The sequence below is a fragment of the Callorhinchus milii genome, unplaced genomic scaffold, assembly GCF_018977255.1.
Source record: "Callorhinchus milii isolate IMCB2004 unplaced genomic scaffold, IMCB_Cmil_1.0 Scaffold7, whole genome shotgun sequence".
In the NCBI taxonomy this organism is placed as follows: Eukaryota; Metazoa; Chordata; class Chondrichthyes; order Chimaeriformes; family Callorhinchidae; genus Callorhinchus; species Callorhinchus milii.
This window is the reverse complement of record NW_024704748.1, coordinates 1,808,927-1,823,659: the sequence shown is the minus strand read 5'-3', so window position 1 is coordinate 1,823,659 and position 14,733 is coordinate 1,808,927. Positions and strand designations below refer to the sequence as shown.

The window sequence follows — 14,733 nt, the reverse complement described above, 5'->3', positions numbered from 1 at the left end:
CCTAAGTATAACGGCTCTGCACAGCTTGAGAGGGTGACCTTGAAGGTACCAATTGAAAGATATAAGCAGAATCCATCCCAAAAGTGTTGATTTGTATCAGTATCTGGGGATTGTGGTGGACACCATTTTTTGCTTAAGACACTCCTTTGGGACTTTGCTGAGAAAGGGCAAAGGCCTCTTTGGCCATTCTCATCTCTCTTCAAAGTCCCAAACACAGGTTAAGCTTGTAATATAAAAGTTGTGTGTCCAAATAATTCTCCCTCATGGTTTCGAGTTCCTGGGCACGCAACAACAACAACAAAATTACATTTGTAAAGCGCCTTTCACGTCGGGAGGATATCCCAAAGCCCTGGACAGTCAGTGTTTCGGACCTGATGGAATGCAACGGAAGTATCCTTTGGTTCGTTCAAGACCAGGTGAAGTGGATTAATGATGAAAAGTGAAGTCGTCACAGGGAGGGAGGGTTTCCAGTCTACACTGATCTGTCACAGAACACTCGAGAGGCACAGTTGGAGGCTCTAGAGGCACATTTTAAAATTAATTTCGCTTTCACACCATTATTCCAGAAGCACAGAAAATTGTGTTAACCTAAGTTTCCTTAATGTGTGGATTAAAACCTTCTTTCTCTCTTTCTCTCTTTCTTTCTTTCTTTCTTTCTGGCCTTAAGACTGGTCTTAACAGCGGGAAAATTCATTCCACTACCTTCAGCAGTCTGTTCCAACAATAAACTTACACTGATGTTTAATAACTATTAAACCAACACTAATGCGTCCCAAATGAGTCAATAAAATATCAGTCTGTGAAAATAGAGTATTCCTTCAAGACAGCCCTGGAAAATTCTGATTGTACTTTTTAATGTAAATCAGGTGAATTATTGACGAAATGACCATATACAATGGTGACAGATGAAACAAGCACAGTTCATTATATAAGTCTTCTTATATACGATAAAAGTGTTGCATTAAAGCCGCATGTAAGGTATTACAGCTTTTATATTGCACACAAAAGAAAAGTGACTCACGCTTACCAACAGAAAACAAATATTAATACAAGGAAGACTTGTGACATTAGATGCAGGTCTGTGAATTCTTATAATATTTGGTTTGTAATACTTCAATGATACACCCAATACATTTCAAATAAGAATTATTTACAGAAACAGAACCCAACATATCAAACAACCACCATAAACCAGTACAATATGTTTCAATGAAGCTCAAATATTCCCAAATATGTTGTTCCATAATAATATTTCTATAACGTAAGAAGCTTTTTCTTTAAAGTATGATTTCTCCTCTTTGTCAATTTTATCTACTCTCTTGAAGGCATTTTGATTCCTCCCCCCACTTACTAGGATACAGTTTCGAGGGGGCCTCACCCAAAGGGACAATTAGTTATATGTGAGTCTTGATACTGTCGGAAGAACATTTAAAATATAGGTCCTCTACACATGACCGCATTTTGCTCCACACACGTGCATTTCTAGCAGGGCTGCTGAGTAGCGATCAGGAACTCACAAACCCCCAGTTACCTTTCCAATCCGAACCCAGGACACTGAGCTCCTTGTGCAACTACGTCTGACTCAATCAACTGACTCACAGATTGGGGAATCGAACCTGGAAGCTTCCTGATCTGTATGCCACGTTTGCCCAGTTAGTTGCTGGGTTAAACGTGCCAAGCCACTAGGGAATCCGGCTGTTGCAACAATTAAATAAACGGTTTTGTTAGTAATAGTTTACTAAAGCTATAAATACAATGCTTGGTAACAACCTCCTGGCAATAAGCATTTGAAAATGTACTGTCTCAACTATTATATTAATTTAAAATCACCCTATTTCATTTAAGGTGCATAATACTGTATATTGAAGGGAAAAGGCATATTTTACAACTTTTAACAAACATCGAGTGGGAGCTGTTTCCAGGTTTTGCAGAGATGGGCGATTTATAGTTTAACATTTCTTGTTTTATTATACACATGTCAGTGATGACAATATTACTGTATACATTTAGGACTGTTACAGCTTTGCTAAACATTGAGTACTAGTTTATAGCAGAAAACTAAAGTGAAGTGGACCCACAAACCAAACATTACGCTATGAATGTGCAAGTATACAATACTTAGGGTTAGACTTGCATCCAGGTAAAGAGGATAGTGCTTGGAAACATGTGCGAAGGGTCTAAAGAATCCCTAAAGCTATGATCTCCTGATCAGATGGCTGTGATCTCCAGACTGTTACGGAGAAAGAAAAAAAAGCGACAGAACATTTTAGCATAACACTTTATGCCGCCCTTTTCAAAGGCACGAAACAAACAAAAAACATGTAATAGCTTCAGATCAGCATCCCGGTTTTTTAAATAATTCTTGCATTTGATAGAACAATTATCAGCGTTACCATTATTGACCTTTCCCCAGCTTACTCTCACGTATTTGAGAATTTCTTTTCAATAAAAGCAGGGGAGGGAGGGATGGAGGGGGGGTGGCGACTGTCATGATTTTAAAAGGAACCAGGTGTAAATTACTCGTTCTCTCTGTAAAACATAACCTAAGCATTATTGACAAGTTATAATGTTGAAAGACAATATTTTTGCAATATTAATGTCAATGATAGTATTAAGTCTCCCTTTCCAAACATTCCCTCATCTTCGCAGGCAACTGCACCAGTCGCTCATTTTTGAGCGCCATTTCCCTTTTTTTCCCGCCACATGGCGACATCGAGGACACCGGTTGTGGGCAGCATGCCACAGGCAGCAGTTACAGCAGAGCACGTTGTTTAAAATATTCTCCATCGCAGCTGGCCGATAAAACAAACAACAAAGGGGAGCCTCTGAACAGAGACCGGCCCAAGCCTAGGGGGTTGCTGACGCGTGAAATTTAACAAAGGCTATAGCTGCTAACTCCTTACAGAACTCTTCCAGTACAATCACTCCTTCCAACAAAGTCATATGGTCAATGCTGCCGAGAGAAAAGGAAAGAGAAGGGTGAGTGAGCGTTCATGTGCAGTAAATATCTCAGAACTTTATATTCCTATACAGCTCGGCTCGCAATGCAATCAACTGAAAATTGAACCTGTGATAGTAGTCAGCCAATGTGCTACGGTTTTCAAAAGTTTTAAGAAACTGATTCACCTTCAGGAAAATGGCTAATGGTCAACGACCGCGAGCCAATTAGACAAAATTAAAATGATAATTTAAAGATACCTGTGAAATTGCAGTATGTTTGGCGCATTCAAATGATCGTGCTTCATCAGCACTGAATATATTTGCACATAAGCAGGTTGGACACTGAATAAAAACCTTATTCAACCTAGTGCATGTGAATCAGCCAATTCAAAGTTATGTTTGGGTAATTTATTCTGCCCATCCGTACTGTAATAATAATAATATTCCTTGCGTTTGATACAGCACTTTTCACTTATAGAGGGCTTTTTACGTCTTCTAGTCGTCTCAAATGGTGAAAAGTTCCTTCTATTCTGCCAGTATAATATTGAACTACTTGTAAATCATACGTTTCAACATCCAGGCCACGAAAAATTTGCTGCAATTCAGAGACTGAAGTAGAAATAGACTGTTTGCAACTGTTTGTAATTGTATTTCATGATAATTTATATTAGCCAAAGAATTAACACTTCAACTTTCAGAGGGGCTGATTCAGATCACAAAGCTTACTCATTTCCTGTTAACCCCTCTTAAGAATTTTGCAGTTTGAGTCAAGCATATTGTAAGCTCACCTAAGTTTATAGCAAACAATTTGTTTGGTCATCGTTTTTAGAGAAGGGATACAAAAGCACATTTCTGGTGAGAGACGGGTGTTGAAGAAGGGAAAGGAATTTTATTTATGGTCTTTCTGCCTCATTAGCTAGGGTTTAACATCGACTGGAAGCGCATTTGGAGATTGAAGCACGCGCGACATATATCCAAGTAAGTGATTGATGTAAACTTACATAGGTCCATCTGACTCAAATCCCAGCAGACGTTTTCGGACTAACAAAAGCTTTGGTGTGAAATCTGGGATTCGCTGTATTCTCAGCATTAAGTCTCCAACCACCTAGATGTTCAAACAGTGAGAATTGAGCAAAGCAGTGCTGTACATATTCTTTTGAGCATTGAAAATAATAATCCTTGCATTTGATACAGTGCCTTATCACGTCTTCGAGACGTCTCAAAGCTCCTCACAGAATATACTGCCTGGGAATCGAACCCAGGTCTCTCGCTTGCGAGGCGAGTGCTCTAACCACTGAGCTACAGGACTCCAAATGCTTTTTGGATGAATTATTAGGTGCATTCATGTATTTACAATTAAATCCATGTCACATATTTTATCTGAATATGGTGTAAAAAATATTGCATATTCAAAAAGTATAACTAACTGGCGATAAAAGAGTACAGAAAGGTTAAGATGCACTTACCCTCACGATAACAGAGAACAAAGACCTGCACCCAGGAGCCAGGTTTATGTAGGGATCCAGTAAGTACTCATGTATGTGTGGATGGGGGAATAATGACAGTTTTGACAAGACAGACGTCACTTGCAAATTTACATCATAAGGCTGAAAAGTGAGAAAAGGATAAAAAATATTATTGCTTCCGACTGCAAAGCATGTGACAGGAAAACAAATCCCACTCAGTCAGCCAGTCCAGCAGTGCATTCTCTGATCTACTGCTGCTTCACACGTAATGCTATATCCACTACACGGTTTACCAGCTGATAAAACCATAAAAAAAAGGCCAAATTAACACTAACCCAATGTGAGGCATAATACTCTGAACCCGAAAGACAAGGGATTTATGCAGTTGCCGTACTAGAAGGCTCTCACTTTAAATACCCGCTTGAAAGTGGTCCAGTTGCAGACCTCATTCACGGGCTTAAGGAAAATAAGTAGTTGCATGTCTATGGCCAAGCGACCTCATTTCAAGAGCAGCCAACTCTATCTCAGACCTTAATAGGCTGAATCGCAGCACAAAACCAGCTTGAAAATACGCTGCAAACAGCACTCACGTTGGCAACGTCTGAGAGTCATGCAGTTTGCGAGGTGAAAAAGTGCTTTCGGGTCAAATATTACAGTCAGTTGGCTGCAATTTGCTGCCTTGAATTTCTTCTCCTTCCCCAAAGCTGTCAATGCCTGATGAGGTTCAATATGGCAGCACCCTCCAGGACTTTCTCCAAGTGGCTATTCTTAATGTGCGAGCCCAGACAAAGTGTTTGCAGGTTAATTGACTTTGGGAGTGCCAAAGCTGTCTCCGATCTTGTCCATACCTGCACAGCTTTGTGCTAAGGAGAAAGAGGAGGGTGGGGAAAAGGGTCACTTGTCACTGATTACAAGTGGGTAAAACCTGTATGAGGTTTTCCTACAGCAGCCCAGAGATGTTGAGATCAATAGCTGATCCCCAATTACCATGCCAGCAGGGACAAGGAAATCCTAACCCGAAGAAATTCTTGGTATTTATGGCTCCATTTTGCACTGGGAAATCAGTGAAACTTTGCATTGTAGGTACAACAAGAATGAAGGTTCTTGATGTGGTCACTGAGCATCAAGTAGAAAAAGTACCACTTCTAACTCAGTAAACCATTCTCCTCAAACAGAACAAATCGGCAGAGAAGGAAACATTAAAAGTATTGTAATCGAATCACCACATTCACCTCCAACCTGTTTCACAATACCTGATCAAGGATCCTGCCCATTCGATCAAACAGAACTTTGAGAAAATGTCCCTCAAAGAAAGTGGCTTCCAAATTGCACTTCTCCAAAGGTTTTGGCATCCCTGGCCAATCCCACCTCATGCAGTTTCCACAACATTCCCGAAACTGAATCAACAATAAGACAAAATGAGTAAAGTTAGTCCTTCGTCAAACCGAGGTCCTGTTCTGGCGGGGACATTAAAAATTGTTGACACTATTCAAAGAGAAGCGAGTTTCTCTCTCCCGGTATCCTGGCCAACAAATCACCCAAATAATATTGGTCACTCACTCCATGGTTGTTTGTGGGACACACTGCTGTATGCAAACAGGCTGCTGCGTTTTGCCCACAAAATATACTTTCAATTCACTTTACAGAATATCCGGTGAAGCATTTTGAGACGTCTTGAAGACGTGATAAGGCGCTGCATCAAATCCAAGGATTATTATTATTATTATTTCCTCCACGAGAGAACGTCTTTAATAGATTTTTTTTCTAGGTACTGGCTGTAGTAAAAATGTTCCAATTTTGTATAGATTTATTAAAATGTCTCACCTGCTCATGAAAAATGAGGGAATTTGTTAATTGCAGCAAAACAAAACTATGCCCAGGCTCGCTCAGATTTCAGGTTTAATTTAAGAACGAAAAAAATAGATTGGTTAGCTGCAAAATTCCTATTCTATTAACAAAGTTACCCTCCTGAGATGACAGGCAAGCCACAAAATTTTACTTGTGTCATGGGTATCTACAGATTGAACTGGTATTAGATAATGAGTAAATGGTTGATTACAATCTGCTATGGTAATAGTTTTCTATATCATCCCCAGCCAAACAGGGTTGATAATAATGATGATAATCCCTGCATTTGATACAGCACCTTATCACGTCTTCGAGACGTCTCAAAGCGCTTCACAGAATAAACTGTAAATTGACTATGCTTTGTGGGTGAAACGCGGCAGGCAATTGGGCACAGCAGCGTGCCACAAACAGCCGTGGATTGAGTGACCAATTTATTATTTTTTATTTACTTTGGGGGGATGGAATTATTACCCCACGAAAAAGCGATCTGCCAATCGACTAATAACCGGGTTCCTACTTACTGCTAGGTAAACAGAGGTGTGTGGAGTAAGGAAACTTGCCCAACATTTCGCCCTGCTTGCTAGGCGAGTGATCTAACCACTGAGCTACAGGACTCCACAGATATATGTCCTGAGCATTAGAAATGCAAGAGATTGGTCTTATTTTCCCACCACTGTGAGATCACTTCAAACACCGTAATTTTCCTCCCCCTCCCAATCCCACAGGCAAGTACAAGTATCTCTGACATTCAATTACTTTTGCCGTGTGATAGCTTGACTTAGCCAGAAGCATGCAAGGATAAAGACAAATTCTTATTTAACCTAGTTAGCACATGAGAATAAATCCTCTGCACCAACCAAGTCATTTGCTTGGCTGCAAGTTGTGTTTGTGTGAAAGAACAGGCAGAATGTGGTGCAAACCAAAACTCAGTAGTACCGTTGTGTGAGAAAACAAAATTGTTTGCAGTTATTAATATGTAGCCTACTTCTAGAAATTTAGTTCTTCACTAGAGGCACCAGGATTTGAATTAATATTAATAATAATCCTTGATTTGATATAGCGCCTTATCATGTCTTCGAGATGTCACAAAGCGCTTCACAGAATATACTGTAAAGCAAATTGACTGAATATTTTGTGGGCGATACGCGGCAGCCAATTGCGCACAGCAGCGTCCCAAACAGTTGAGTGAACAAATTTTATTACCGCCGGAAAAGCGATCTGCCAATCAACTGACAACCGGGTTCCTACTCACTGCTAGGTAAACAGAGTTGTGTGGAGTAAGGAAACTTACCCAACGTTTTAAACTGCCCAAGAATCAAACCCAGGTCCTCTCGCTTGTGAAGGGAATGCTCTAACTAAAGGACTAAAGGACTAAAGAACTAAAGGACTAAAGAACTAAAGGACTCCACAAATTAAAATAGATAATGCGTAACAGACAGCAGTTACACAATCAAGGCAGGAACATAAAACATCTGTCCATCAAACAGACAGGCTGATCCCCTCTTTCATAGCTACAAGAGAGGAGATATCTCCCTGTAGATCCTTTTTAGTGTTGACAGATATTACTTGTGTGGAAGTATGAGCTTAAAACCGATATTAAAGAAAGCCAGGCTTGTTGAAAGACCAAAAGAAGCTTAACTTTAGGAAATGTCTTGAGGAAAAGCAGATTAAAACCGCAAATAAAAATCCTTCAAGCTGTCACAGCTGATTTTTAAACCATTTTGACACAACAGAATATTTACCTGGGTTACTATTGAAAAATATGTAGCGAATAAGCATTGAGTGATTAGAGATCTATAGACATCTATACAACCCAACTTTGGTCATTTATTTCTCTCAAGATTTTAAGATATACCTTACCTGTCTATGTGCATCTCTGAGGTAGGTATCATAGCCTGTACCTTCTACATGGTAAGAGGATTTTGCTTCATCAGGGACAAGGCATAGGAAACTAACGTTTTTAAAAAAAAATATTTTTAACATATGGGATATAACTCATTGAAAAATCTTACATTTCATTGTTATACATGTTTAACAATTTTAAAAATTACAGCATAAAAATTAACTTATGTCAGACATTTTAACATGAGATTTCTCGAAAGGTAACATTTAGCTAGCAGGCTTATCGACTGTCCACTGTAAATAGGTTTTATTAAAAAAAAAGACAGTTTAACTCTGCGTCACATCCGACCCAAAGGCAAAATTAAAGTCTTAATTGGTCACAAATACAATGTCACCATTTCAAAGCTGCTTCTACTGGGGATTCAATGTTTGATTGAAACGATACGAAACATAGCTGCAATATGTTCACAAGTTCTAAAGCACAAACCCACAGAAATTCATTAGATATACTTGTACCTAGCAATAACTATTTTATAACCATAAGCCAAATTATACACTCAACTATTAAAAACGGCGGTTTACAAACAGATCGCAACTCAAAATTACCAACGTGAGATTTTTGTATCTATTGAAACGTACATTCTGCATTTGGACATACCTATTTACAATTTTATGAACTTCTGTCTTCCCGTCAGGTTTTGTGTGGTCTGGGGTAGGAGGTGGGGAAGTAGTCAACCAGTCAGACCCGAGCAATCTGTTATCGGGCGACAGGTCTGTAAAAAGAGGATCTTCCTCCAGGTCTCTGAAGCCAGGAACAAAGATCAAACGAGGCAAACAATCAGAAGTGTACACTTTGTGTACATAATAATAATCTTTATCAATAATTTAATATTGCAGTGTACCATGTTGAAATAATAATCCTCAAAATGTCTCAAAGCGCTTCACAGGTAAAGTTGATTGACGGTATATTTCATCCGTAAAGTGGATTGATTGTATATTTTGTGGGCAAAATACAGCAACTAATTGCACACAGCAGCATCCCACAAACAATCATGGATTGAGCGACCAAATTATTATTATATTTATTATTATTTTTGTGTCTCAAATGTCTCAAAGTGCTTCACAAAGTTTTTCTGTAAAATGTTGTGGTTGTGTACGTGTTGTTAAATGTGCGTCCATCAATTTGCACAGCAATGTCCCGCGAACAGCCATGAAGTGTACGACCAATTTTACGCAGGGAATTGTTGGCCAGCACACTGGGAGAAAAAAACTCCCTTCATTTTCATAACACTGGGAAATTTCACTCCTAGGACTTCAGTTTGTCTCAGGTCCTGCTGATGATATGAAAATGTATCCTCAGTTTGATATCCTTGCTATAAAGGGCTGCTAATATTACACAACTTGTGTTTGGAAAATGTCCATTATGGAGAAACAACTCTGCAACATCAGTTGCTGGACCCTTCCTTAGCCACAAAATATAGTCAATCCACTTTGCAGTATATCCCGCGAATCTCTTTGAGACGTCTCGACGACACGACGAGGCAGCATATCAAATGGAAGGATTGTTATTATTATTTATTATTATGTCGTCCCTGTCTATTCAAGGCGCTTCTTTACTTACTGTTGGGAGTTATATTCTTGAAGGACATAGTTCACAAACTAGACGGTTTTGCATTAGTGCTCTTCTAAGTGTGGGTTAAGACATGCATCTGCAGAACGGAGGGAGCTTTACTACGCGACTGGTTGTGCTGTACTTAATGCAGGGATGCTTTACCAGCTGGCCAGCACTATCATCTCTCATTTTAAGCAGCTCTCCCTCATCTCACCTATAAATCAAATTACAACTCTTTAAACTTGTAACAAGCTTCAATGCCAGAGGTTGGTCACATGAAACTTGTACTAATTATTTCAAAGTAGCACTCATTTTTCTGCAAGAACAACTAATACTTAGTGCTGTGCGTCAACAATAGTTGAAATTTCTTTCATCCTCACGACAAATGTAGCTTCAGAGTTTTTCTTGCCGAAGAATATATTTCCAAAAGTGATTAGAAACATGAAATACTGAATCATTTTCACTGATCTCTGCTTTTTGATGCCAACGCCAACAGATTTCACCCACATCAGGGAGGTGTTCCAGCACAAATTGTTAGGAACCTTTATCATTTTATCAAGATCACAGCAATGCAGGCTGTTTCTCCTGGTTAGAAAACTACTTTTTCTGTGGTTTTGAGAAAATCTTCACCATCGCCATACCTGAGATCTTCAATGGCCTACTTACTTACTCACTGGCCTCCCTCGCTCTAGCCTTTACAAGCTCCAGACCAACCAGAACAACAACAACAACAACAACAACAACACGATTCCATTTATAGAGCGCCTTTCACGTCGGGAGGACGTCCCAAGGCGCTGAAAAAAATCCTTTCATTTGATATAGCGCTTTTCAAGTCTTCTAGACGTCTCAAAGCGCTTCACAGAAGTGAAAGTGTAAAGTGAATTGACTGTATATTTGTGGGCGAACGCGGCAGCCAATTGCGCACAGCAATGTCCTACAAACAGTCGTAGATTAAAAATGACCAATTTATTATTGTTTTTGGTTTTGGAGGGATTATTATTAGGCTCTGTGTGGAGTAAGGAAACTTGCCCAAGGTTTCGCCCTCTGCCTGGAATTGAACTCAGGTCTCTCGCTTGCGAAGCGAGTGCTCTAACCACTGAGCTACAGGACTCCACAGAACTTTGATGACCAGCTTCTCTCCCACACAAGGCTCTGTGAACCCTTCATCTCCCTCTGTACTGGCAGCCCACCTCCCTGCAAATCTACTTCAAGACCCGCGTCTTTACCGTCAATGGCCTCTGCTATCTCCCTCCACTTTGGCCTCTAAGAGGCAGGCAAGCAGGCTTTCAGCAATTTAGCCCCGGCTCTCCGGAACAATCTTCCAAATTCCCTGTTCCTCACAGTCTCTTTCTCTACTTTCCAAACCCGTCTGAACAATTCTCTCTTTGACTGGGCCTTTGACCATCTCTCCTTAGCTCCCACCCCTTCTTTATAACTTCAAAGGCGCTAACTAAGTGCAATTTTTCTGAATTATTTATGGAAAACCCTTTCTTTGTGTTGGGGGAGAAAAAAAACATACATCTTTATGTTTGAGCTGTACAAAGTACTCCATGCACCCCGTTATTTTCTAGGGAATTAACTGCTTTTAATGCAAGGTTGTGATCCACGATGACCTTTTACCCTCACTGTCCATTAGAGAATCAAAGTCAAAACATATACCTCATCAGAATTTTACTATTCTCTTTTTAAAAAAGGCAGATGGCCCTCACTTTAAAAGCAGACAGAGGCAGAGGACATTCCACATGATATACCAGTCAACGACGCAATAAATTTCTCTTTCAAAGACCAAAAACTTCAATGAGCTTTTTTTTCCAACTCAGTTTAAAGCAAATAGCTTCAGGCAATTTAGCACATTAACTATGAAAATCTGAGTCCCAATTAAAGCACTTCAGTCATCAGAAATGTTTTTCTTGGAAGATTTCCTTGGAAAATGTTCATTTACTTTTAAATGGCACTAATTTTATAAGACTCTTTGTTTAGTTCTTCAAGGATGCCCTATCTCTAAATCATTGTCACGACTAACTTTGAGCAGTTTTAAGACCATAGTTTTACAGTTTTTAAGGACATCTGGTATTCTAGGATCGCCTACTTCAAAATTACAGAGGACCACATCTAGTTTACACATGCATTGGATTTCAGAACCTTAGCATCATTCCTAAAAACATGACTTTACAACATGTCAACTTTCACAAGTCACATTGTAAAATTATCAATGCATTTTGTAGATAATACTGAATATTTGTTAACTTCTTCACAGTAAGGTTTAACAATAATTTTCAAAAAATCCACTGCGCAGGAACAAATTGCAGAAACAACTTTGAACATCAATGGTTAAAACAAAAGGGCTTTTCCCACTTTTAAGACTTTCCATTACCTTTGTGCTTCCTAACGCCAACACCCCCCATACCACCACCTCTGATGTGTCTCCCGGCTCCATGGCCCCCCCTGAAACCATCTCACAATCCCCCAGGGCTCCGCAGACCCCAATTTGAGAACCAACGTTGATTACATTTATACATAACAGTGTCTACATGTTTCGCCCACAAAATAGTCAATTCACCTTACAGTATATTCTGTGAAGTGCTTTGAGATGCCTCGAAGACGTGATAAGACACTATATCAAATGCAAGGATTATTTTTATTATTATTACATAGATTCCCCACATGGGCAATTGGTTTTGCGTGTCGATCCACTGTATTTATCCTGTTTCAAATGCCAGAATAGCGGGGAAAATAAGCACTAAATTACACAATGAACTTGAATTCATACCACTGTTCGGAATTCAGATCAGAAAGACTGACTAAAAGAGACAGAAGTTAAATACTGTATTACTAAGTGGATTTAGATTAGCCTTAATTATTTGTTTGGAAAAGTAAATAGCTATGGCCATAAAATGTATAGACTAGATAAGGAACATTCCAAAACAAGTTGATAACATATTGTTGTTTCAAGGTAAACTGTGAATCACCAAGAATAGCACATAGTCATATCCTATACAATATTATTGACAAAACTAAGTTCAATCACCAGTCCAGCAGGAAGAAGCATGATCGTGAAGGAGGTATAGAATTACTCACACTGCTCCTGCGATCTGTCCATTTTCTACTATATCCTTGTCTTCCTGGCAGGGAGGTTTATTCTCAATGTAGTTCCGCTCTTCCAAATTCCTTAAGACCATGCTGTAAATGATGTGCTCATTTGGTTTCAGCAATAGGTGCTCAAACATCCTCAGCGTCATTATACTGATCTACAAAACGTAGGAGGCATATGCTCTTAAGTGCTTCTATTATTTAGCAGTTTTATTAACACACCGTTTATTTCGGGTAGTGTTATTCACTGCACTGCTGATTTAAACTGGGAAGTCTGTATAAAGCAGATCATCCCATCGTTTTTTTTTGCAAAGCACATCAACCCCACCCAGTGGCAGTAATCAGGTATTTACAGACATGAAATGTTTCTTTGCAGTTCATAGCAAAATATGCTATGTGAATCACACTTGTTCTATCTACGCTGTATGATATAGGTGGCTGAGAATCAGAGATGTTTAACACACGTCATTCAACACATTACTTATGGACTATCCTATGAATTCAAACAGAAACATTCAAATATTTGAATGGATCCAAATTTCCTGTGTATAATAATTGTTTATGCAACAGTCCAGCTGAATTATTTGCTTCCATTTTAAATTGGACAAACTTAACAGGACAAAGTGTTCAGCTCTTGATGGGGAAATCCATTTGCTGAAATTAAGCAATTCATCCCGGTGAATCAATGTTTTTTAAAACAAATCCTATTTAACATACTTGGAATCCTGTACATTAAAATGATCATATAGCTCCAATGTAGCTATTCAACAATTCCCTCCCACTGATGTATTGTTTCTAATGTACTAAAAGGTTGGGTTTCATCAATATTATAGTGGTCTCCTGCAGTTTAGCTATGCCATGACTTGTATCCACAAAAGCAATTAAGACTTCTACTTTCTTGCTGAGTTACTTTTAATCTCCCCCCAACACATATTATCATGAGGTATTAAGCAGGATTCATTATTACAAAATGAAACAATTCTACCTTGAATAACAGGCTTTGTGCCATAGCTTGGCATTGCTGCAATAGAATTACCAGGAGATTCTTGCCACTTTCAAACACATATTTTATATGTTGGGAGCAGCGGTCTCACTATCCATTTAGGAATCTGGGGCTGGGATTCTCTTCCCCTACAGTGAGCCCAATATTCCACCAGTTGGGTATAGTATAAAAGTTGGATAACCATGTATAAACACACATGTATTCTGGGCCATGTGTAAGCCCATGTCAAGAGGGAATTACAAATGCCCTTAATTACGTCAGTAACAAGCAATGAAAAGAATCTTTTCATTGGGGTTAATGCATATTTAATGGCACCTGCTGTACATAAATTTTTTACATGGTGCAAAACACACCTTTTACACAATTTACGCATTAATTTAATGCAAGCATGGAATCTATCACTTTACCAGAACCAAGAGTGGATGCAAGTGATGGAACTGTTCTATTATGTCTCACCTACAAATGATGCAACAGATTTTGAACAAATGAATGCTCACCTCGTCTGAGAGATGGTCACAATGTTCTATCAGCCGATATCGCAGCTGGTGCTTGCTATCTCCGGGCGTTTCAGGCTGTCTCTGCTCTCCTAACAGGAAGAAGACCAACTCTTGTAGCATGGCGTGGGATGTGATCTGTCGGATGATGCGATTTAGAAGCGATATCGATGTCAGAATACCAATCTCTGATCTACAAAATAACAAGCATTTTTTTTATAAACCAGAGCAAAATGTAACAATGTCTTGTGCAACTAAAATTAAGGACAAACTCATCTGCACTAAGTTATTCCCTCAAGAACGAAAACGTGGGACAGCCTCATCTGCCTATTCATACCTACTATGATTTAGATAGAAAGTGGAGATACATTTGTGCCCTTAAACTCCCTCTTTCTGAACAAAATTGTAGGAACTTAGGATCAACAATTCTAAATCTGG

General features: G+C 39.2%; 1 protein-coding gene across 1 annotated transcript in view; it reads right to left on the bottom strand.

The window, feature by feature from the left end:
* Positions 1-618: 618 nt before the first annotated feature.
* fhip2a (FHF complex subunit HOOK interacting protein 2) overlaps positions 619-14,733 on the bottom strand; it is a 36,720-nt gene continuing 22,605 nt past the window's right edge. Inside the window, 8 exon segments of the mRNA XM_042336756.1 lie at positions 619-2,953; positions 3,942-4,045; positions 4,407-4,547; positions 5,660-5,803; positions 8,115-8,205; positions 8,755-8,898; positions 12,787-12,956; positions 14,299-14,488. Of these exon segments, the coding sequence (XP_042192690.1) occupies positions 2,848-2,953; positions 3,942-4,045; positions 4,407-4,547; positions 5,660-5,803; positions 8,115-8,205; positions 8,755-8,898; positions 12,787-12,956; positions 14,299-14,488 (1,090 nt within the window). The 3' untranslated portion in view covers positions 619-2,847.